Source organism: Anguilla anguilla, chromosome 5 (genome assembly GCF_013347855.1).
Source record: "Anguilla anguilla isolate fAngAng1 chromosome 5, fAngAng1.pri, whole genome shotgun sequence".
Taxonomy (NCBI): Eukaryota; Metazoa; Chordata; class Actinopteri; order Anguilliformes; family Anguillidae; genus Anguilla; species Anguilla anguilla.
Window position 1 is genome coordinate 26,772,388 of NC_049205.1, and position 23,757 is coordinate 26,796,144.

The 23,757-nt window shown below is 40.5% G+C and overlaps 1 protein-coding gene across 1 annotated transcript in view; it reads right to left on the bottom strand.

Moving 5' to 3' along the window:
* Positions 1–10,645: 10,645 nt before the first annotated feature.
* tmem17 (transmembrane protein 17) overlaps positions 10,646–23,757 on the bottom strand; it is a 98,493-nt gene continuing 85,381 nt past the window's right edge. The window contains exons 4-5 of the mRNA XM_035418823.1: positions 16,495–16,638; positions 10,646–11,234 (exon numbers count right to left, since the gene is read on the bottom strand). Of these exons, the coding sequence (XP_035274714.1) occupies positions 11,130–11,234; positions 16,495–16,638 (249 nt within the window). The 3' untranslated portion in view covers positions 10,646–11,129. The remainder of the gene's footprint in view (positions 11,235–16,494; positions 16,639–23,757) is intronic.

Sequence of the window (23,757 nt, forward strand, 5' to 3'; positions counted from 1 at the left end):
TAACGAGGACCGACCGAATGCACCATTAAAAATGTTCCCCAGTTCCTGACTTGGAATTTCCGAGTTGGAAGGGCGTTCCAATGCATTTTTCCTAGTTGGAACTGGGAAATTCCCAGTTCCCGACGTATCTGGAACGCGGCATTATTTCATTCCAATTTGGTCCGCATGGCTTTACGTCGCAGTGCATGCTTGCTTGCTTGCACAGGCACACCAGCTCATGATCAATAGTGCTCCGTGGCGGCAACGTGACATCATATTTCTACTAGCGGAAAGGAAGTCAGACGCGGAAATGCGCATTTTGGCTTAGCGCCTATTGTCATAATGGCTGTACTACCAACTTCCAACATAAATGCAAATATAAATGCAGTGATTTTAACACCCGATGAGGTACCAGGTGCACAATTTACTGCTGATGTTGAGTTTCATAGTGTTGTGCAACTGAAATCTCATCTGGTGCCGTGACTTCGCGAATGCATACCAGCTTAAATGCTGGTCGCGGGACGACATACTACGGTGCAGGCTGCAGCAGAGAAGACGCGTGTACATACAGCGATGGTGAGGTTATACTGTTAGCGCATGTTACGCCATTATTAAAGCATAGTTATGTGTATTCTATTTACGCTATCTGAACAGCGTTATTAGAAATACGGTTTTATTTTTCTATTGTAAGTACTGATATGCTATTGAAACATTATTGTGAATACAGCTATGCAATTCAAAAATCATTGTAAATATTGATATGCTATTTAAGCGTCATTATCCGTCATTCTTAGCATTTTTATTGTGTGATTAATTGTATTGTGTATATTGATTATTGATATTGTGTGTTTTGATGAACAATGGAAGAGGGGACAAATGTGAATGTGTTTCATACAGTCTGTGAGGATGTACGCCCTGAACATGCATTTGGTAGGGGGAGGCCAGTTCCTGACCACTCAGTTGTTATGCCAGGATCAGTAGGTTCACCTGTCATGGTGAGCAGTTACATCCTGATGATGATGAATGTGTCAGTGAAATGTACATCAAGGCAGCACAGGCCCCATGCACTTCCACTCCCTTACACCAGTCTGATGAATCAGACAGTGCACTCAGGCATTTAGGAGTTCTCAACACTGAGCTAGGGAAACACATGGGTGATTCTGTCACAGCCAGGTTATTGTCTGATAGGGAATGTACACAGCCACAGGGCCGCAACAGCGACAGCAGCAGCACACCAAACATACACAGCCCTACCACTGTAGACCTTTCACAGCTGAGTGTAGTTCTGAAGTCAGACACAAGAGCCCCCTGTTTTTCGTGGTGATGGAGCTAACAAGTGTTCTGTCCATGAGAGGGTTGATTTAATGACAATATTTCTGAGGAAAAGGCATTTCCCTGCTGCTGACCAGTCTGATGAGATACTGAGTAGGCTGATGGGTAGGGCCAAAGATGTAGTGAGAATAGGATTGCGCTTCTCTGAATGTTGTGCAGCATCCTGACGCAGTCTATGCCAAAGCAACACTTTGGTGACCTGTCGTATTCTTGCATGCCTCTAGCTGACTTCTATAACACTCTGCCTAAAGCCCATGAAAGTTCTGTTGATTACTGGGTGAGTCTGAATAAAGCGGCTGACATAGCGGACGAGTGCCTTCAACGTCAGGGGAGGAGAATGGAAAACCTGAACAAGGAAGTGGCTTACATCAGATGTAACCCCTCATTCCCGACCGGCGCTACTCTCGCAGAAATCACAGGCAGACAGGATGGATTGGGTTCACAGCGCGTGTTTTATTAGCACTGGCAATAAAATAGCATAAGTAGGTTGTCAATATATACAGCACAATAATGTAACGCATCTCCAGCTCCACACTCGTCACCAGCATAAGGAAAAGGGGCACAATATGACTGTAGAGTTTACATAGATATTGAGTTTGTGATCGTATAGTTTTAATGCTACACAGTACAGTTACACATCTCGCTAGAACCCATTTTGTCTCTGGTAACAATATCAAATTACCTGGCAAATTTCAAAATACAGTATCCACTTTAGCTAGCTTGGGATATCAGAACTAGCTAGCTAAAAATACATTTCAAACACATATACAATCCAGTTTAATGTACCTGGCAATAAAACAGCATATGTCAATATATACAGTACAATAATGTAACGTGTCTCCAGCTCCTGTGCATAAAAATAGAACACAATCACTGTATTGCCTAACTTTCTCGCGACGGCCATTTCACGCCTCATTAACTGCAAAGGAGGATTCTCATGCCATGTCTGTGGCTTTGTTTTTCTTGAAAAACGCTGCACCTGGAAATAAGGGAACATCAGTGATCAGATACAGGATGGCATCAGCCCCTCAGTTTTTCCTGATTACATAATATCCTCTGATTACACAAATTTCCCCTCAAAACACATCCCACTTGATGTCAGATATAAATAGGCTTGTATAGCAGTAACAGCAAGCATCCTCAACTTCACATTAGTTTAGATATGTTAAATATTCTGTAACACTTCCCGTTGAATCTCAAAATTATATTCCCTATTTTTTATTGAAAAAAAATTTGGGCCCATTTTTATCTGTACAATGATAGTCAACGCCATCCAAAAAAATCCATATTATTATATAATACAACATCATAATACATGTAGGCTTGATATGTTGGAGGGTTAAGTAAATGTGGCTTATTAACACATTGGCATGATTGTTGGATACTGTGTACTGAGGCTATTTTGTACACCTCTAGAGGCTATTTTGTACACCTCTAGGCTCCTCTAACGCTACTCATGCATAAACTGCGCTAGCTAGCAATATCATTCTTTAGGCCTACGAGAAGATCTTTGTCTTACAAAGCAGTAGATGCAAGATTAACTTGCCTCCTCTGAACAATATCTTGCAGGGATGGGATCAGGATGGTCATCAGTTGGTCCATTTCCTCCAACAAAATGTTTTGTGCAAATGAATGTGCTTTTATTCACCTTTTCCACACTCAGTTGCACTTTTGGATGGCCACAAGCCCTAATCCGACACTTCTCCAGTGGCGTCTTGGGTTTAGGGAAGTTTATAAATCCTACACCCGCCATAAACGGTCGGTCTGTGTACCGACTTTCGCTATTGCATGTCACATAACAGCAATGTTTAATATAAACCATGATTTCTTACGAAATTTCTTACTGAAAGCTTGTAATGTTACTGATTCTGGTGCCTTCTCCATAGATGTGTGCACTAATGCGACTGCTTTGTTGTCTGACTTCTGGTTATTGAGCGTCACCGGAAGTTACATTGAAGAGCTAAAAATAGCTCCGCCGCGGAGCGCTATTATGAGGCTGTGATTGACTCATCGATGTTGAAATTGGTTGAACTGACAGTTCGATCAGAACCGATGTATCAGAATACGTAGAGTATTAAACCTTGGTCTAGGATTACATGACTCCACCATCATTATTGTTTTTATTATATTGTTATTTTGATATTATTACAATTAATATTACTAATAATAATGTTACCTGCAATAACATTTGGTGCCATTGTTCATGGTGATGAATAAATAGGTAATAAATCTGGCATATGTGGCTCTTAAATTAAGATGCTATTATGCTGATTCTTCCGCCGTGGTCTGAAGATGCATCTCTTCAGACTATACCTGGACGTTAATAACTATCACCACTCTCTAGGGCACTCCTAATCTAGGATTATTCTTATCCCTTATATCCTTCTACTTTGTTCCTATAGCACCTTCATGTCACACATGTACCTCCTGTACCACTTTCATGTTACATGTACCTCCATTCAGTGCCATAATTGTACTTGTATCACTATCTTGATATTGTAGCTTTGTAGTTGTCATGCCTCCAAGTTTTACTTAACATTACTCTCTGACTTAGCCTATGCTTACTGTGTGAACTAGACTTCATGGCTATGAATAACTGTACTGAACCGTATCAGACCTGTTTTTTAGTTGTTCCAATGACCTTCGGTATGCACTTATTGTACGTCACTTTGGATAAAAGCGTCTGCCAAATAAATGTAATGTAATAATTCCACCATATTATCTTGATCTCATTGTCATTTTGATATTGCTACTAATAGCCTACTATCATTAAAAATATTATTAGTCGTAGTAAATCTGTCAGATGGCGGCACTTCTGTTTTGTGTCCTGCTCGTTCCCCTGTTAATTGTATTATTGTTTTCCATTATTGTCTCGTTATTCTATCATTGTTCCCACCTGTGTCTTGTTATCCCCTCCTTTTCTGGTTTGATTGTTTTTTGAGTTCACCTGTGTCTTGTTACCCCCTGTCTATTTAAGTTCTTTGTCCCCTTGACTCGGGTGCTGGTTCCTTGTGTTTGTTTCCTACTTGTGTTTGTTTCTGACCATATGTACCTGCCCTTGTACTCTGCCTGCCTGTGTTCTTCCCTGCCCGTGTTTTTGAGTTCCTCTTGTTTTCTGTTTTATTAGATATTTTTGGAGTTTGTGTTTTTGCCCATCGTGGCCTTTTCTTTTCCCCATTTGTGTTTGCCCTTTTGTGAGTAAAGTCTTTGTTAATTTTCCCTTTTGAGTTTGTCTTCCTTACTCTGCGCCTGGGTCCTAAACCCCGTACCCTGACTATTATAAAGACGACAATTGTATGAATATAAAATAATAGATAAGACAAATTAATCAACAGATGTTACTAATTTTTTGTGTTTTACCAATTTATTTATTATCGTCTACCTCATACTTCAATGTGCTCAGTAAGTGTGAAAATTTGCCTGTGTGTGATAGATCGAGCATCACATCAGTGGCTACAGGAGTTTTTAGAATATTGCATTTGTTCGCGTCACGGTCCCTTTTTAATTGGAGGTTACTGCTTTTCGAAGGATATGAATAGTCATTTTCAGTGAATTTTCAATCTCTTAGGGCTGTATTTCATGATGAAAACACACAGACATAAAGCATAATTGACTGGGATGGTTTTTAAGTGATGGGGTCAGCTACATTTATCAGCACTAGGCAATGATGTCTTGAATAATTTCCACCTTGTACTGCATAGATTATGTCAGTACCAGAGTTCAGGAGAGTAGGACAAACAATGTAAACAATGTATCTTACACGTTGTTACGTAGATCAAAAAATAGGAGGCACATTGCATGTTTCCACTTCAATAAAAAATAAAACTTAATATTTATGAAATCATTTGTTCATGCACATCGCAGGCATTCACGAGCAAGCAGATAAATCCAGTGAATTATATTAGATACCTGTTCCTGTCTGCAATCGCTTTTTATAACAATCTATTTTGCTTGAGACCAGGGTAACGTCGGCTAGGAATAGCTAGGAACCGTAGGGAGCTTATTGACGGCTTTAGAAAGCACCCGTTAGACTACAATCAAGTTACCAACTTACCAACCACATTTCTATTTATTTTGGAAGTCAGTTAAAAAGTCCTTTAAAGAGTAGTAGCTAGCTACCATAACACAGAATGGCCGAGAGTGCACACTTCTTGACTGTAGGATTTCAACCAGTCAGAAGTTGTGGCTAGCTTGCTAGCTAGATATAATTACTTATTTTGCAGTCGACTGCCACCGAGTGTTTGTATCGTTCGGAAAAGCCATCTACAATACAACTGTTCTACTGTCTAGCTCGTTGGCTGCTAGTCAGTAAGACAGATTGATAGCTAGCTGTGAAACATAATAGTTATTTAGTTAGTTAGCTAACCACAACTTCTCACTGCATTTGTCTTGCTAGCTCCCGTATCAGCTGTTTTCCGTGAGTATGTATATATCTAACTAGCTGCCTTATTTATTACTTTAACTTGCAGAAATGTTAGAAACCATATTAGAAATGGCCTTGTTACAATGAGTCACTTGTTTTCTTCTGCAAAATCCTGTAACTAGCCAGGCAAAGTCACAGTTCTTCAGAGGATTTTAATTTTTCCGTTCTTAATGTAATAAAAGTCGATAATGTAATAACTGACCAATAATGTAATGCATTTTCTGAACCAATAACGTAATAACGTTTTGCATATAATGTAATAATAATAAATTACATTATTGGCTGGTTATTACATTATTAGCTGGGTTTTTAAAAAATCATTAAAAAATGTAATAACAGGATGTAATAATGTAATAATATACTTATATCGCTTTAAGTTTTATTTATTGGCTATAAAGTGTCATACTTCCATGACACTTACCCTTGTTTCCTCTTTCAAATAGCTGCTCAAAAACCTGACCACGCGCACACACACACACACACACACACACCTACTCTCTCCCTAGGAATTATGACTATTCATTTGTTTGTGGTGCTTGGTTAGACTTATCTCCAGCCCTGCCTTCTACTCCTTAACCATTTGAGTACCAAATGAAGTGCGAGCACATATGTTTGCAAACACAGACAATTACTCTTATGTCATATAATATGAAATCTATACCTCTTTGAAGATGCTTTGTCCACGAATAGAAAGACCACCATTTCTTTTCATGAAAAATGTCATCTTTAATTAAATGTATTTAAATAACTTTTTCAAGCAAACTGTTTCAACCACACTATTATAGCTATTCAGCACTCTCTCTCTCTGTATATATACCAAACCTGACTCCTGAAAGGTTACATGAAAATGTATTACCAAATCAGAATCCTTGCCCTATTGACATCCCTGGCTATTTGAATACAGTCATGACAAGCTCAACAAAGAGTCTAAAACCGAAGCAAATGATATCTATAGTTCATTCTTTTTTATTTTTGCCATTTTCTCCAATTTTAGTCGTTATACCAATTCTCTGTGTGTATCACGGTCCTGGTCGATGCGCTATCCTCTGTTGGTCTGGGGAGGGTGTAGACTACCACATGCCTCTGATACATGTAGAGTCGCCAACTGCTTCTTTTCATCTGACAGTGAGGCAGAGGTTCGGAGTAAGTCACACTTGTGCAAGTCTCAAGCAAGTCCCATGTCACTGTGTTTAGACTCAAGCAAGTCAAGTCGATTCACTAGTAAACGTCAAGCAAGACAAGTCAAGTCATTGCTCAGGTCCAGCAAGTCACAAGTCAAGTCACCATGAAAGAAGTGCTTAAAACAAGAGAGAAAGGGGCACAATGGCAAGCCATGTCATGAGAAAACTGCACCTGTTAGTGGGTTAGTTAGTTTCTACAACTAGGGATGGGCATGGTTAGGATTTTATCAATACCAATACCACTATTGATACTGCTTATCAATACCAATACTTATCAATACTCTTATCGATACTTCCTAATTTGGAGTGCAAAATACATGTTGTTAAAAGAATCATCAGTACTACTTGTATATTAGTTTAATATAATATAGAAGTAAAGCCTTTAGTATAATATTTAACAAAATAGTTCTGTTGAAAAAATGAAACATATTGTTTTCTGAGACAAAACATGATGTTGGGACCAATTGGTATAGATACTGTAAATGTAATGTGTATCAAGAGAATGTTCAGTTCTTTAAAAAAGGGACGGTAAACCATCCTTTATTATTATGATAAAACTGAAAGATGTGTTACCAAAGTTATCTTTGTAGGTCATGTTATATACTATATTTTACAGTTTAGAATTTTGCATTAACAGGTTGAAAGTTGAGCACAAGGGATAATAGTGCCAGTTTGGTTGAAGAAGTTATTTAAATACACTTGATTAAAGATTATATTTTTCATGGAAAGAAGGTCTTTTTTATTTGAGAACCAAGCATCTTCAAAGAGGTATAGATTTCATATTATACAACATAAGAGTAATTGTCTGTGTTTGCAAACATTTGCCAGTGCTTAAGTGCTCCCACTTAATTTGGTACTCAAATGGCAAAGGAGTATAAGGCAGGGCTGGAGATAAGTCTAACCATCAAGTTACACAAACAATTAATTCCTAGAGAGAGAGAGAGAGAGTAGGTGTGTGTGTGTGTGTTTTCTCAGAGTTAGGACTAAGATTCAAGGGTCAGGATTGGCCTGGTTTTTGAGCAGCTATTTGAAAAAAGCAACAGTAAGGGTAGGCCTAAGTGTTATGGAAGTGTTATGGAAGTCTGAAGTCTAAATTAAACTTATACATAGTGATACAAGTCTATTATTACATTATCGGCTCCTATTATTACATTTTTTATGATTTTTTAAAACCCAGCTAATAATGTAATAACCAGTCAATAATCTAATAGCTTATTACATTATGTGCAAAAAGTTATTACGTTATTGGTTCAGAAATTTTATTACATTATTGGTAAGTTATTACGTTATCGACTTTTATTACATTAAGAACGGAAAAATGATTACGTTATTGGCAGTTATTACATTAACGGTAGTTATTACATTATTGGCTGCTACAACCCCCGCTGGTTAACGTCACTGTTCTGCGTTTACCGGTTTACTGCGATCTTTCATATTTAGGTACACAGTACGCATGCTCTGGTGCCAAAATCTGTTGCGCCCCATAAAGATAGCAGTCAGTGAATTACTGAGATTATAAAAATGTACAAATAAAGCCAAGAACCCCGAAGTTTTATGTCCTTTTAACATCAGTTAAAATAAGCTATCATTATGTGAGTTAAAAGAAGCTTTTACTACGGAGCGCAGAAAACATCAAATGTGGGTTCTTGTCCTTGTACAGCCGACCATACAATGAAGTTTCCACATTTTTATAATCTTGATAATCCACCAACTGCTAATAAAAACTCTATGGAGCGCAACAGATTGTTTTCCTCCATAGTGAGATGCATTATGCACTGTCTCCATTTAAATATTTTAACAAAATGACAATTTTTTATGGCAGCCTAAATTTGCTGAAAATAAAGGTGGTTCTGCATGCAAAATTTTGGTTTCACTTTGTATGCAATATGACAAGAATTGGACCCAGGTTTCAAAAATCAGAAGTGGAATGATAACCGTAATCAACAAAATCTAAATGATAGCAGACTCAGCCCTACTGAGAATCCTTGTGCTTTTCTCTGGATACGGTTACACTACTCTTTTAAATCCAATTTCTATGTGTTTTTTAACATCCGATCAGGCGAGGCTGCATTAAGTGGCAGGTGTGGGCGCGCACAAATCGGATCGCTCGCATTGGGTTCGGTTCCACCAGTGCTGGCAACGTTCGCGTACCCATACCCTCCTCTCGACCTAAACAGTGGATGCAAACAGTAGCATAATACTCACACTAACAGCACGTCTCCGCTGCTGCCTCCTGATCAGTGCACGCTTGGTGCGGGCCCTACTTCGACTACTCAATAGTTTAAATATAACCAAGGCGTAACTTGGCGGGATGGCATACCTGCCATCCCAATTAAAAAGAACACGATCTCACGAATACCGTCTTTTCTGTTTTTTTTTTTTTTTTTACATATTGCGTGGGATAATGAAATCCGAACTGAGATCTGATCACAAGAGCTCGCATTTAACTGTCAAATGTGGACGCAACTCAAATGTGGCCTGGTGTGATCGGATGTTCAAATTCCGATTCCAGAAGTCGCATGAAAAGACTAGTGTAACCGTAGCCTCTGTGTTTCCACCCAACTACAAAAAACAGTTTAATCGATAAACCTTTTTGCATCTTACCTCTTCAGTCTGTGTTGACCAAAGAACTTGTTACAGAGACACACTCAAGCCACAACACGACTAACACGGCTGCCAACTAGGACTGATATAGTTTCATTTGATTGAGATAGAGATTGTGGAGATTCTCCAAAATTTGCAACAAATTATTGTGCCTGATCTCACCCTGCAACTCTTAATTCCAGATACTTATCTCTGGTCCCCAGCATTGTGACTAACAACTATACTCATACCCATCGCTATTACCCATGTCAATGCTCATTACTGTTATTGATTTACCTTCAGTGTGTTAGAGGGGCCTTATGCAAAAAATATACTTGTTTCATGTCAAACTTGAACGGTTGTATTTTATAGTAATTCCCATGTTATTGTCATGGTTCTGTCACACCCTGTCATTTTCCTGTCTGTGTTTCCTTGTTGGGCCGCCAGATGGCGGCACTTCTGTTTTGTGTCCTGCTTAATTGTATTATTGTTTTCTATTATCCAATTATTGTTTGCTGGTTGTCTCGTTTTCCCTTCCCTCTCTGTGGCCTGATTGTTCATGGTGCCCTCCTGTGTCTCGTCAGTGTCTGTATTTAAGTTTCCCGTCTCCTGAACTCAGTGCTGGATCCTTGTTGGTTTGTTGGTTGTGTGGTTGTGTTTCTGATCATGTTCCTGCCCTGTGTGTTCCTGCCCTGTTCTGTTTCCACATGCTTTTTGGATTTTCTTTGTTCTATGTTTCAGAAGTTTTCCTTTATTTTGAAGAGTTGCCCTGCGAGGCCTTTTGTTCCCCTTGTGTTCCCTTTTGTTTAGTAAAGTCTTTTGTTCTTACCTTTTTTTGGAGTTTGAGTTTTTCCCCTCTGCATTTGGGTCCTAACCCTCCACCGCACCATGACACACATAGACATTAACACATGAAAGCTTCCCTTGTGGTAATTAGGCGATTTAACAGATTTTTAAGGTTCTGCAGTGTAGTACTGGGAGAAGGAAACTTGTACTAACAAGTTTTTTTTATAGTCCCTAATGATGTCAACTGGACATGCAGATGCACCCAGTCAAAAGTAACTACTATTTATTGACACAAGGGGAAGCATTTCATTAGGGTTCACACTTAAATTGCTTAAAATGTATAGATAAGTTGACAGCAACATTTGCTTGTAGTACATTTAATTCATCCATCTCAGTACAAAATTTTTCATAAGGTGTCAAAAGTACAAAGTCTTAATACAAAGGTGTATGGTGTTTAAAAGTGAAGTGTGCTGGAAACTGTATATCTGTTTGACAACATATGCAGTGTTTAATCTCTAAATTACAAGGTTCTGCAGCTCAAAGTGAACAAGAGAAGCAAGGTGTGCATGCAGGAAAGAGGTATTAAAGTGCTTTAATGTAACATCATACAAATAAAGCCAAAATAGCAATATAATGCATTTTCAAACCACAGCTTAAAAACACAATAAATTTTACAAATTAGCATTAAGGACAAGCAGAGTGAATATGAAAGAATGTTGAGAAAATGCTATTTATGCAGGTGGGAGAAAATTTGATTGAGGTTGCAAAACCAGAGCATGGAAAACCAAAATTCCAGAAGTGCCAGAGCATGCTGACATCCTTTTCCAACTGAAATGAAGCAGTGACTACTGATCAAGTCTTAACTCCTGGAGTCCATCAAATTGTCTGAGGTGGAAGTGGTTCTCGGTATGTCTGACCATTGCACGAAGTGCCACAAACCCAGAAAGAGCCTGGGGGAACAAGACAATGCATGCATTAGAGAGCAGAAAAATAAATAAAACCAAACAAAAAGGTACACACATTTTCAAAACAGAAAACAATACATTTTTCTTTATCTATATAAGTTGAACCGGTCAGATGAAATTTATGAACAGAATTAACCTTATCAACAGAATTAAATCACTGTTTGGAACCAGACAGGGGTCAAACAATCATTTCAAATTAAATTTAAAAAAATTACAGGCATTTAGCAGACGCTCTTATCCAGAGCGACTTACACAACTTTTACATAGCATTTTTACATTGTATCCATTTATACAGCTGAATATATACTGAAGCAATTTCAGTTAAGTACCTTGCTCAAGGGTACAACGGCAGTGTCCTACCCGGGAATCGAACCTGCAAGCTTTCAGTTACAAGCCCAGTTCCTTACCCACTGTGCTACACTCCGTCCACAAATATTTCATGGCCATTGAAATGCATTTCTTTCCATTATTTATGGAGAAAATACATGTACAAATAAAATTATTGTATGGGGACTGGTATTTAGAAATAGTTTAATTATCAATTCTGGCTACAAAGATGAAGCATTAACTATGATAAGGTTGCAACTATGAAAATGTGAAATTATTGTGCCTGATCTCACCCTGCAACTCTTAATTCCAGATACTTATCTCTGGTCCCCAGCATTGTGACTAACAACTATACTCATACCCATCGCTATTACCCATGTCAATGCTCATTACTGTTATTGATTTACCTTCAGTGGGGCCTTATGCAAAAAATATACTTGTTTCATGTCAAACTTGAACGGTTGTATTTTATAGTAATTCCCATGTTATTGTCATGGTTCTGTCACACCCTGTCATTTTCCTGTCTGTGTTTCCCTTGTTGGGCCGCCAGATGGCGGCACTTCTGTTTTGTGTCCTGCTCCCCCCTGTTTAATTGTATGATCGTTTTCAATTGTCTAATCATTGTTTTCTGGCTGTCTCGTTTTCCCTTCCCTTTCCGTGGCCTGATTGTTCATGGTGCCCTCCTGTGTCTCGTCAGTGTCTGTCTATTTAAGTTCCCGTCTCCTGGACTCAGGTGCTGGATCCTTGTTGGTTGTGTCATGCCTCTGATCACGTTCCTGCCCTATGTGTTCCTGCCGTGTTCTGTTTCCACGCGCTTTTGGATTTTCTGTGTTTTGTATTTTTGAAGTTCTCCTTTATGTTTGAAGAGTTGCCCTGCGAGGCCTTTTGTTCCCTTGTGTTCCCTTTTGTTAAGTAAAGTCTTTTGTCCTACCCTTTTGGAGTTTGAGTTTTTCCCCCTCCGCATTTGGGTCCTAACCCCACGCACGCATCCCGACAGTTATGCTCTTTTATCAATGTTTACCATCTTGGGTATATCCACAGGGACACTGAACTGTCATGTTAACCAGCTTAGGTATATCCACAGGGTATTTGCACATTAGGATCATTAGTCTCTTCAGGCTTTCAGCATCTTATTGCTGTGTCATGACTTTGAAGATTTTGTAAAGTGCAAAATCATGGCAGGGCAAGTACAGGTCAAAAAAAGCATGGCATTCCAACAACACTGCAAATGCTCCACACTGGTGCACTTAAGCAGGCCCTTTATGTAGATGTACTGATTGCCTGATTAACCTCAGGTTTACTCAATTATCAGACTTGTTATTCCCCCCAATGACAGAGGGTGGAGCCCACAAAGTTGCAGATTTTCAAGACTGGTGTTTGAGTCAGATGATCAATACACATAGAGGGTTCTATTTTAACAAACTTGGCACATGGTCTAAAGTGCAAGGCACAAGTGCATTTAGAAAGTGCCCAAATGTACTTTTGCTAGTTTAACAACAGATAATTTTAGTGCAAAGTAAGGCGCAAGGTTCAAATGGGTGGAGCTTTGTCACTTAATAACAGGTGTGTCTTGGGCTTAACATATGATAAACCAGTGTCATCTCCAATTCCCTTTAAAGCCACCAGTGTAGGCACCAAGCGTTTTCGAAACTCACTTCCTGATTTTGTGAAGAGACGTTGCTCATTCGCGTCAGTTCAGTTGACTCTAGCATAGGTGTTTCAACTACCAGTTTCAATGCAAGTCAATGGTAACAATGCAGTCGCAATTGGTGTTTTTTTTCTTCATCTAATGTCTCCCCATGTGCCGATTAGTTAGGTTATTGTGTTATTTGGACAAGAGTGTAATATTTTGTAGACGAACAGGGACAGTTTGTGTCACTTTCAAGGCACTGTATCTCACGCTGTGGAAGACCCAAGTTCATGCCCATATAAGAGTACCCCCTTCGCCTACTGCGCAGTCTCTGGGTCCAATTTGTACAACATGGCAGCGCCCGCAAACTGAATTTCACGGCCTTCAAAATACATTACAGTGACTTGGTCCATATTCCTTCTGCACCATAGCAGATTGCTAATATAATGGTGAATCTAGCAAGGCTGCAAAAAGAAAAAAAAGAAAACTTTATTGCTGATGAAACAGACCAACACATGTACAAGGTTAAAGCATGGGAGCAGACAATATATGGCAACAGGGTTCCACCAAAGCTATTTAAAATCTTTTTTTTTATGGAGTGAAATTAGCATGGCTCCAATTTCTTAAAGTATGAAACCTAGTTACTGTAATTTTAAAAATGTGATTTTAAAAATAGTGTAAAAAAGGTCAAATTTAAATTAATCTTTGTAACGTTCCACCTGACTCATCCAAACTTCTGAAGAGCAGTTTCAGCACTTCAAATGTCCTCTCTATTACTATGCGTGGTTTTGTCAGTTTTTGATTGAATGACAATTCATGCACTGTTGCAGGAATTATACAAGGTGCAATCATCCATGTCTTCAATGGATAGCCATTGTCCCCTAACAGCCAATCCTCCAGGGTGGGTTCCCTGGAAGATTACAAGAATGCCATAGTTGGCCAATATAGGTAACTGTATGTATGGCAAACTTACAGTAGGTTGGGATATGCCTCCAATTGAATTTAGGGGACAGGACACAGAAATTACCCACTCCTAAAAAAATTTTTTTTAAATGCAGCACAGCTGTGACTTAAATTCACAGCAATGGGGAAGGTATTTGAGCAGACATTCATTTCCAGCTAATCAGCCAGGAGTTGACATATCTTTGTTACAACTTGTCAGGATTGTTGAGTGACAGGTATTTCCTGCCACTGTTCTCCAATCAGGTAATTCATGTGGCTGAGCAAACCAATGAGCAAATGCACAAATATTAACAACAAAAAAGTTCAACAAGTGATGTTTTGTTTAGCTTTCAAGGTCTTGTAATGATCTGGTACAAACTCTGGTTTAACAAGAGTTGATCAAATAATTAGCCAATTTTATTTGTCATTACTGCATTTACCTAATCTGGATCAATATTCCAACTAACCATTACATCTGTTGTATTTTTTTATTAGTGTATTTTTTTATATACACTAATAATCTTTCACATTGTAATATTTAAAATTGAATGCATGTTTGTGCATGCCCCTGTGTGTAACACACAGAAGGGTGTACATGCATTGTGCCATTGTGCAACCACCTATGTAACTTAGAATAAGAATGAATCAACTGCGCTATGTCTTCAGATCACGTTCTTCTTGGTCTTAGTGCAAATGCTTTCAGGTGCATCAAAATAGCCATACACCAACAATGCACCTGACCACACCTCATCTTAACACCAACCCGCCCACATGGGCGCAAGTTAATCTGCTATTTAAACAACGTGGCCGCTGGACGGGACAATGACAACTGCATCAGTCTGAAACTAGCAAAGACGTGTTTGTGTGACCGCCACTTTGCATAACGTTTCTGTATGATTGAGCTCAGAAAAGGGGGAAGTTAATGGCTAATTTAGAGAAACTGTCTTATTTCATCCAATTGAAATAAATAAAATATAATTTGAAATATGATTGCAAAAGTATTTGAAGTAATTATACAGAACAAATACACATAACAAACTGAAATACACATAACAAATATTTGAAATGAAAATGATTTGATTAGTATCTGCATTTGACCCAGGTCTTTTTGGAAAATTATTATGGTTACAACAATCAAGCTAATAAACTGATGTAATTGATCAAAAAACATCACTGGAATTCTGAGATGGTTATTAATTGCTCAAAACATTTTAGATCCTGATCATTTTTCCAAAGTGTCGATTTTCCTTTAATATATTTCTCCTAAATTATGGGCTATTTCACCCTCCACTTATTGCTCTGTCCTGTGTCAACAGTATTCTTTTGAGTAGTTCTGCCGGCTTAAACTAATGTATTAATAAGATGCTCATTGAGAACAACAGTTCAATAAAATCATATGATTAATCAATTCATCACTTAATTGTTCCAATCAATCTGAGCTTCTTAGCGTGTTTTGTATTAACCCAATGAGCGTATACTGAAATTAGATTTTTCTGTTTAGATGCATGGCCAGCACTCCCATGAGCAGGGGTGTCAAATTAAATTTTCAAGGGACTGCATTGTCTGTGCCTGTGGATCTTTGTGATTTCCTTTCAATCAATTGCCAATTAAGGCCCAGAGAACAAGGGGAATTGATACTTTAGCCACTCGATAACTTAAATCAGGGGTCCCCAAACTTGGTCCTAGGGCTCCCCTGTGTATGCTTTCGTTCCAACCAGTCACAATCCCAGTATTTTAACAAGCTATTATTTTTCTTAATTTGGTGCTTTTCAGGTTTGGAGGGATAATTTACCCTCTTAAGCCACATTTCTTATTGTGTTATATTGCAAACAAATGCATAAAAACTGGTAAAACTTCATTTTAAAGAATGAGGTGAATAAATAGGCTCCTAAGTAGTGAAGTGTGGACACTTGACCTGACAAACTAACCATCTGGAAGATAATGAAGAAGTCAAAGATACTGAGTCAAACCTGCATTGTTAATAATTTTAAGTAAAAATTATGAAAGAAATTAAATACGTGTTCAACAACCTAATTAGGAACCTATTGATGAACCTAATTGTTACCTGTTAATTCATGTAATTATGTGCAATATAGCTCAATAAGCACAATGCATCAACATGGGAATTTGTTTCGTTGTGGATTGCAAAAATATTTCAGACATATGGCTTAACAGGGTAAATAATCCCTCTAAACATGAAAAGCACCTAATTAAGAAATATTTGCAGTTTGTTCAAATGATGGGATTGCGATTGCTGTTGACAGGCTTTACCTATATATGGTTTGGATATATTTTGTAAATAATTTATCACAGAGTTAAAGCTAGTGAGAAAAATGACACGCTCACCTGTGTTAGTATAAACAAACCCAGGACTATATGAATCCCTCTCTCCAAGGGCTGGACGAGAATGGCTTCATTGAAGAGCTGGAACAGAACTAAAGGGAACTGCAATAGAAGACTCAGCAGCCAGAAACCAGCCAACTCTGGAACCTGTCACAAGGAGCAGACATAAAGGCATGTAAGATCCTTTTGAGGAAAATTTACTTTAATTGTAATTTCATAAATGTTTCTCTTTAAATGTTGTACTGTTTTTGATATAAATATACAATGCAGTCTGAAAGTGTTTGGACATTGATACAATTTTTGTTGTTTTGGCTCGGTACTCCAGCACATTGGATTTGAAATGAAACAATGAATGAGGTTAAAGTGCAAACTGTCAGCTTTAATTTGAGGGCGTTTCTCATCCATATCCACATCTGTGTAGGAATTACAGCACTTTTTATACATAGTTCCACCATTTTATTAATTGGGCAATAGGCTGCTCAGTTGAATCTTGACCAGCTGTGATCGGTACATTGTTAAGAAGAAAGAACACGCTGGTGAGCTCAGAAGTAGCAAACAACCTGGTAAACCGAATCCCTTCAACTGTGAACAAAAACCTATTTTCAATGGCTGAACAGACTATGAATACTCTCAAGAATGTAGGCAGAATACCATAGAGAGAAGACTACAAAAGCATAACCTCAGAGGGTTAACCATAAGGTACAAACCAATGGTAAGCCTCAATAACAGAATGTCCAAGTTAGAGATAAAAAGTACACTAAAATCTGTAGCATTCTGGAACAAAGTCATATGGGCAGATGAGCTGAGCATTAACCTGTACTGAATATATTGTACAATTGTGTTGAGAAATAAGCTGAATTCATGATGTATAATGAATGAATGATATTCTCTGAAGATGCTTCATGTACATTAAAACATACTAGATGTAATATTGCTCACTTGTTCATTTTATAATATTTGAGGAACTGATATTTCTATAGCAATCTAACTCATGAATCTATTTATTTCAGCAGGATTAAAATGTCAATCTGAAGTCCTTTTTTGTGAAATGATACATGCATGCAGATTAATCACACTTGTTGTTTTATACAGGTGTATTCACATGATCAACTTTACCAGACATAGGCTGGTAAAAACGTTGTCTTTCACAGCATATAAAAAAAATGTATCACGATTGAGAGCTAATAAGCAGTGTGCTGGTATATTTGTTTTGTTTTTTTGCATGGTTCGCATTCTTCTTTGGTATTCTTCTTCCCTGATGATGCCAGGCAGAGCATCATCAGGGAATATACCCAGCGTCTGGTCACAACTATGGATCGCAGACTTCAGGCAGTCATTGAATGCAAAGGATTTCCAACCACGTACTAAATATGAAAACTTTAAGATTACACTATTTAAAAAAGAGTTTTAAGTTTTCTGAACAGTTTCTTTTAAGTCAAAATAAATTCAAGGCTTAAGGGAACACAAATTCACAAAATCACAAAAACACAAATAAGTATAGCACAATTCAATTCATAAGTCCATCCCAGAAGTACGTTCCTTAAGAGAAAATAATTAACTTGGCCCAAATAATAAAAAAGTCCATTCAGACAGCACGGCATACAGCATTCACAATTCACGAACATGCACCAATCTGTCAATGTAATTCATAAGGATGCAATACACACAAACACATACAACAGCCACAAATTCAAGCAAATTTTTAAAAATGCAATAAATAATGCTCTGCGCAGGAGAGCAATAAGACAGCCACCACAGGATAGGAGTTAGAGAGGAAATGAACAGAGATTAAAAATGTAGGCTAACAAAAAACTAAACATGCCGATAGCCGAAAAAACAATACTCTTGTTTCAGTTTGTAGTCCTAAAATCTGGAAGTAAGTTCACATTTTTGAGTCATGGGGTCCCTCGTCAGATTTCCAATAATTTTTTCCCATACGGATTTTGTTTTCTGCAGAAAATAAAGTCTGAGCTAACGTAAGCCGAAGAGAGTTTCATGTTTTGTTCTACGAGATAAATTTCACCCATTGATATCTCAACTGTGGATTTTGAAGCTGGTATGTGCTTTAAAAAAGGAAGTTGCTCACAAATTGCCATATTGAAATTACAACGGCTTTCTGTAGCCAGAAACGCGACCGTTGTTGTAGTTTCAATATAGAGGGCAATCTGCAATTTTGGTGCATTTTTGATATCATGATATCAATGATATGAATTACTAAGGTGAGCTGAATTTCTGAAAAATTCAGATTTTCTTACAAATTCTCAGCATTTATATATATATATATATATATATATATATATATATATATATATATATATATGCCATTTTCTACCATTTTCTCCCCAATTTAGTCATTATACCAATTCCCCGTGTGTATCACAGTCCTGGTCGATGCGCTATCCTCTGTCGGTCTGGGGAGGGTGTAGACTACCACATGCCTCCTCTGATACATGTGGAGTCGCCAGCCGCTTCTTTTCACGTGACAGCGAGGAGTTTCACTGGGAGAGCGTAACGCATGCGGAGGTTCAAGCTATCTCCCCCAGATCCCCTCCCTGCGGAACAGGCGCCCCAACCAACCAGCAGGAGTCGCTAATGCAACAGTCAAGACTCATACCCTCACCGGCTTCCCATCTGCGAACACTGCCAATTGTGTTCGTAGGAACGTCTGACCAAGCCGAAAGTTTGAAGTTTGAAGCCGGGGATTGAACCTGAGTCTCTGCGGTGGTAGGCGAGTGCTTATACTTCTAGACTACCCAGACGGCCCTTCAGTATTTATATTAAAACTATTTTTTTATAGTAAGAATGTATAAAATATTAAAAGATAAAACAAATAAAAACAATCTAAGGAATAATGCTACACATACTATAAACATATATTTTCATTTCATTCCTCGACCGCCAGGCCGGTGCTCTAATTCCGAATGATACTTCTGTTGCATTCGCATCGAGACATCGTATACCAACAAAGTCATGGCCATGACCTCTGCGTGGTGGCATCACGCCCCCTATATAACCGTGCAACCCCACGCAGACTCTTTTTACTTCTCGCTAATTAGCAAGATATCAAGAATTTCGCCTTTTTTTTTTGCGACTGCTAAGTTAGAGCTTCGGTTTTCTGTCCTCTAAAGGCTGTGGCTGAAACAGTTTGTTGACCGCTTCCCACATTACCTTGGTGAGTTAGTTCGCTAACTCCGGCCTCGGTAAGTAGCCTACATCGTTTTTCCAATTTTTGGATAACGTTATTCGTTACTGTAGCTGTCTGTTTTTCGACATATACGCAGTATTCTAACTAGCATCCTCCGGTTTTTTGCTATCTTAGTACCGGCTTCAGCCCCGTGAGTGTTCTCGCTCTACCAAGGCAGAACTTTTCACTAAACCAAACTCAGCGTTTTCCGCGGTGTGGGCTAGTGTCTTTGTCGACTGAATTAAGGGAAGCGTGTCTGTTTCACTGCCACTGGTTATTACAGTTGCTGTGTTTCTCGCGGCATTAACTGCTGGTTATATCGAATGTAAGCCCCAGGAGTGGTTTCACTCTACCAGGACTGAACTTTATCAATCACTTGCTAGCTCACTACTGCGTTTTTCCCACTGTGAGGACTAGATTTTATTTTCCGGCTCGCATAATAGCTACGCCAGTGACCTCCCCGGTGTTTAGCTAATTATTAAACTAGCTCAAGAGAGTGCTACCCGCTTCTTTTGACAGCATATTCCTATATCAGCTATAATTACACTTCCTTACATGCTTCCCACATGTGTTCAGTACAACTCCCCAATGTTCCTTGGGGATGGTCACGATGCTTGCGCTGACTGTCTCGGCAGCGATCATCTTAAAGAGGCTCTTACTGATGAGGCTTGCGTGAATTGCCGTACTATGTCCATTGAGCTAAGAGAGGCTAGATTGGCAGAGGTCTCCTCTCGCTTGCCCCCATCTGTAACAATTCATGATGGGGCCCCAGCAATCCCTGAAACGCCGCAGCATGGCCTCTGAAGGGGGTGCTAATACCAAACGCAGCAGAAAATCTACTAGATTTATACTGCCAGATTAAATCACTTGCTGCCCAGACGGCAGCAATGCAAGAACTCCTACAGGGACTTTCTAACCCAGCTCATCAGACCAGCCCTACTCCGGCTGTGTCTGCTGGAGCTGGTGCAGCGGAACTCCGTGAGCAGGATGAACTGTCCACTACGGCTTCTTGTTCACAGTTCTATCACGACAGCCCCCCTAGTGAGTCTGTATCACGGACTGATAGGGAATCTAACCAGGGCTCCAATGCGGAGTCCTGCTCTGCGACTGAAGAGGGCGATGAACATTCTGTCTCTTTAAGAGCTATATTACGAGCGGAGTTGGCTAAGATGAGTAGTGATGACCCCCAGGTTGCAATCACTGACTCCAACAGATTTTTCTGCCGTGTCACGCTGGTGCCACCATTTTCTATGCCCACCTCGCAGGATTACCGTACCGAACTTCAGCGGTGCTGGGCAGACCCGCGTGGTTCCCTGAAGCACCACACCAGTGACAGGCGCATCCTTGCCTCTATGAAAGATGCAGCTGCCTATGGGTTGGAAAAGATGCCCGCTGTCGACCCAAACATAGCAGCACTGGCTATCCCTCCTGACAAAGCCCTCCGTGCAGAGGCACACTGTCCCCGGCCCCGGTGCCACATGACAGATGACCTTCTCACTCGCTCCTATGACACAGCAGCCAGAATGGCCTGGATGGGAAATTCCCTTTCTTGGGTGTTGCTGGCCCAGGCACAAACCATTCAGGAGTCTGAAATGGAGTCTGGTCTAAACCAGACGTTATGACGTCATAAACCTATGACGTTGCATTACAGGCATTTGCCCTCATTACAAGGGAACTGATGTCGCTGCTTACGGTGACCCGATGCCAGGTATGATTGGCCCAGTCAGCTCTACCAGAACAGGCAAAGAGAACGCTTCGCGACCTCCCAGTGGTGCCTGGCCAGATCTTTGGTCCAGCTGCCCAACAGGCACTTGAGAGAAGTTCAGAGGAAACCAAGACCAGGGCACAGTTCACCGCTCGGTTTTCCCACGACCACACAGCAACTGCTGAACGGTGTTATACAAACATGGGACCATCCCCATACTTTCCCCGGCCGTCAGCCGGCGCTCGTCGCCCCCCCGCAAGAAGCCAGGGAAGCTAGGCACAAACCCCTGAAACACAGGGGTTGGTGACCGGGCACTTCCAGCAACAGCACATGCTTTATTGGGAATCCCAGACGGACGACCCATGAGTTCGATCCACAATTTCAAGGAGTTACAAGCTGCAGTTCGGTCACCGGCCCCCCCGCTTTCTCTGGGGTCAAGACCACAGTTGTCTCAGACCCAGCCCAGGCCAAAGTCCTCGAACAGGAGATAGAGTCGCTCCTGCAAAAAGGTGCTGTAACAAGGGTAACACCCTCAGAACAGCACAGTGGATTTTATTCCAGATATTTTCTAGTTCCAAAAAAGGATAGCAGTTTCCGTCCTGTTCTTGATTTAAGGGATCTCAACAAGTTCCTCAAGAGATATCCCTTCCATATGTTGCGGGCCACGGACGTTCTTCATCCCGCAGCCGCAGGAGAGTGGTTCACCGCAGTAGACCTGAAGGATGCGTACTTCCACATCCCTATCCTGACAGAGCACAGGAAACTAATGCGCTTTGCCTTCAAAGGCCACGCTTACCAGTTTGCCATTCTCCCGTTCAGCCTTTCCTTAGCCCCCAGAGTGTTCACAGGTTGCATGGGGGCGGCTCTCTCTCCTCTCAGAGTGCGAGGTCTAAAGATTCTGCCATACTTGGACGACTGGCTTATCTGCGCACCCACACGCCAGATGGCAGTCCGCCACACTGTGAACACAGTAGCCCATACTACCAGACTGGGACTATCTATCTCCTCATGGGAAAACATGTGCTGGTGAGATCGGACAACACTTCAACAGTGTTTCACATCAACCATCAAGGCGGCGTTAGGTCAGGGAGCTCCCTGGCAATAGCACATCAAGTGCTAACATGGGCATTTCCAAGACTGGCCTCCCCCAGAGCCCTGCATCTACCAGGGGGTCAGAACAACGCAGCAGATTATCTGTCCAGACAGCAGATCCACCCAGGGGAGTGGAAACTCCACCCGGATGTGGAGGCAAAAATTTGGCAACGGTTCGGAATGGCACAAGTGGACCTGTTTGCCTCACAGGACTCCACACAGTGCCCGAAGTGGTATTCAATATGGGGACCCCCCGGCCCTCTGGGCCAGGATGCCCTGAGCCACGACTGGCCGAACACTCTACTCCACGCGTTCCCCCCATTCCCGTTGATTATGGCAACGCTACACAGGATGAAACAATGCAGCCACTGGCTTCTCCTGGTAGCCCCTTACTGGCCCCTGAGCACTTGGTTTCCAGTGCTCCTCAGCCTCCTCCAAGGGCCACCCTGGCGCCTACAGTGCAGGGTGGATTTACTTTCTCAACTGAACAACACGATATGGCACCCGTGCCCATCCTTACTACTCCTATGGGTCTGGCCTCTGAAGAGCCCAACAACTTCTTAACCAACTGTGACCCAGCGGTGCTGGAGACCATTAAGAATGCTAGGGCCCCCTCTACGAGGCGGGCTTATGCTAACAGGTGGAAACTGTTCTCAGACTGGTGTGCTCGCCAAAATGAGAATCCAGTGAACTGCTCTGTCCAGACTATTCTCCGTTTTCTCCAGTCTGTCCTGCATGAAAATAAATCATATAGCACTCTAAAAGTCTATGCTTCAACTATATCTGCTAAGCATGCTAGACTCAACAATCGATCAGTAGGTAATCATTACCTGGTCAGCCTGTTCTTAAAGGGCGCTAAACATTTAAAACCCATGGTAGTTCCCCAGGCATCCCCATGGGATCTACCCATGGTACTAGAGGCCATATCTGCTCAGCCTTTTGAGCCTCTAGCTACAGCAGACCTGAAGTGGCTCTCTGCAAAAACAGCTTTTCTGCTAGCTATAACATCTGCAAGGCGTGTGAGTGAGCTACACGCTCTTTCCATTAGCCCTGCATGTATGCGATGGAGACCAGACAACTCTGGAGTAACGCTCCGACCTAACCCGACCTTCCTGCCAAAGGTTGTTTCATCATTTCACATCAACCAGGCTATTGAGCTCTCAGCTGTCAGCTAATCTTTTATGCCCTGTACGTGCGCTTCGCTGCTACATAGAGGCTACCAACTAATTCCGCCAAACAGACCAGCTCTTTGTTTACTATGGAAATAAATCCAAGGGTGCCCCCC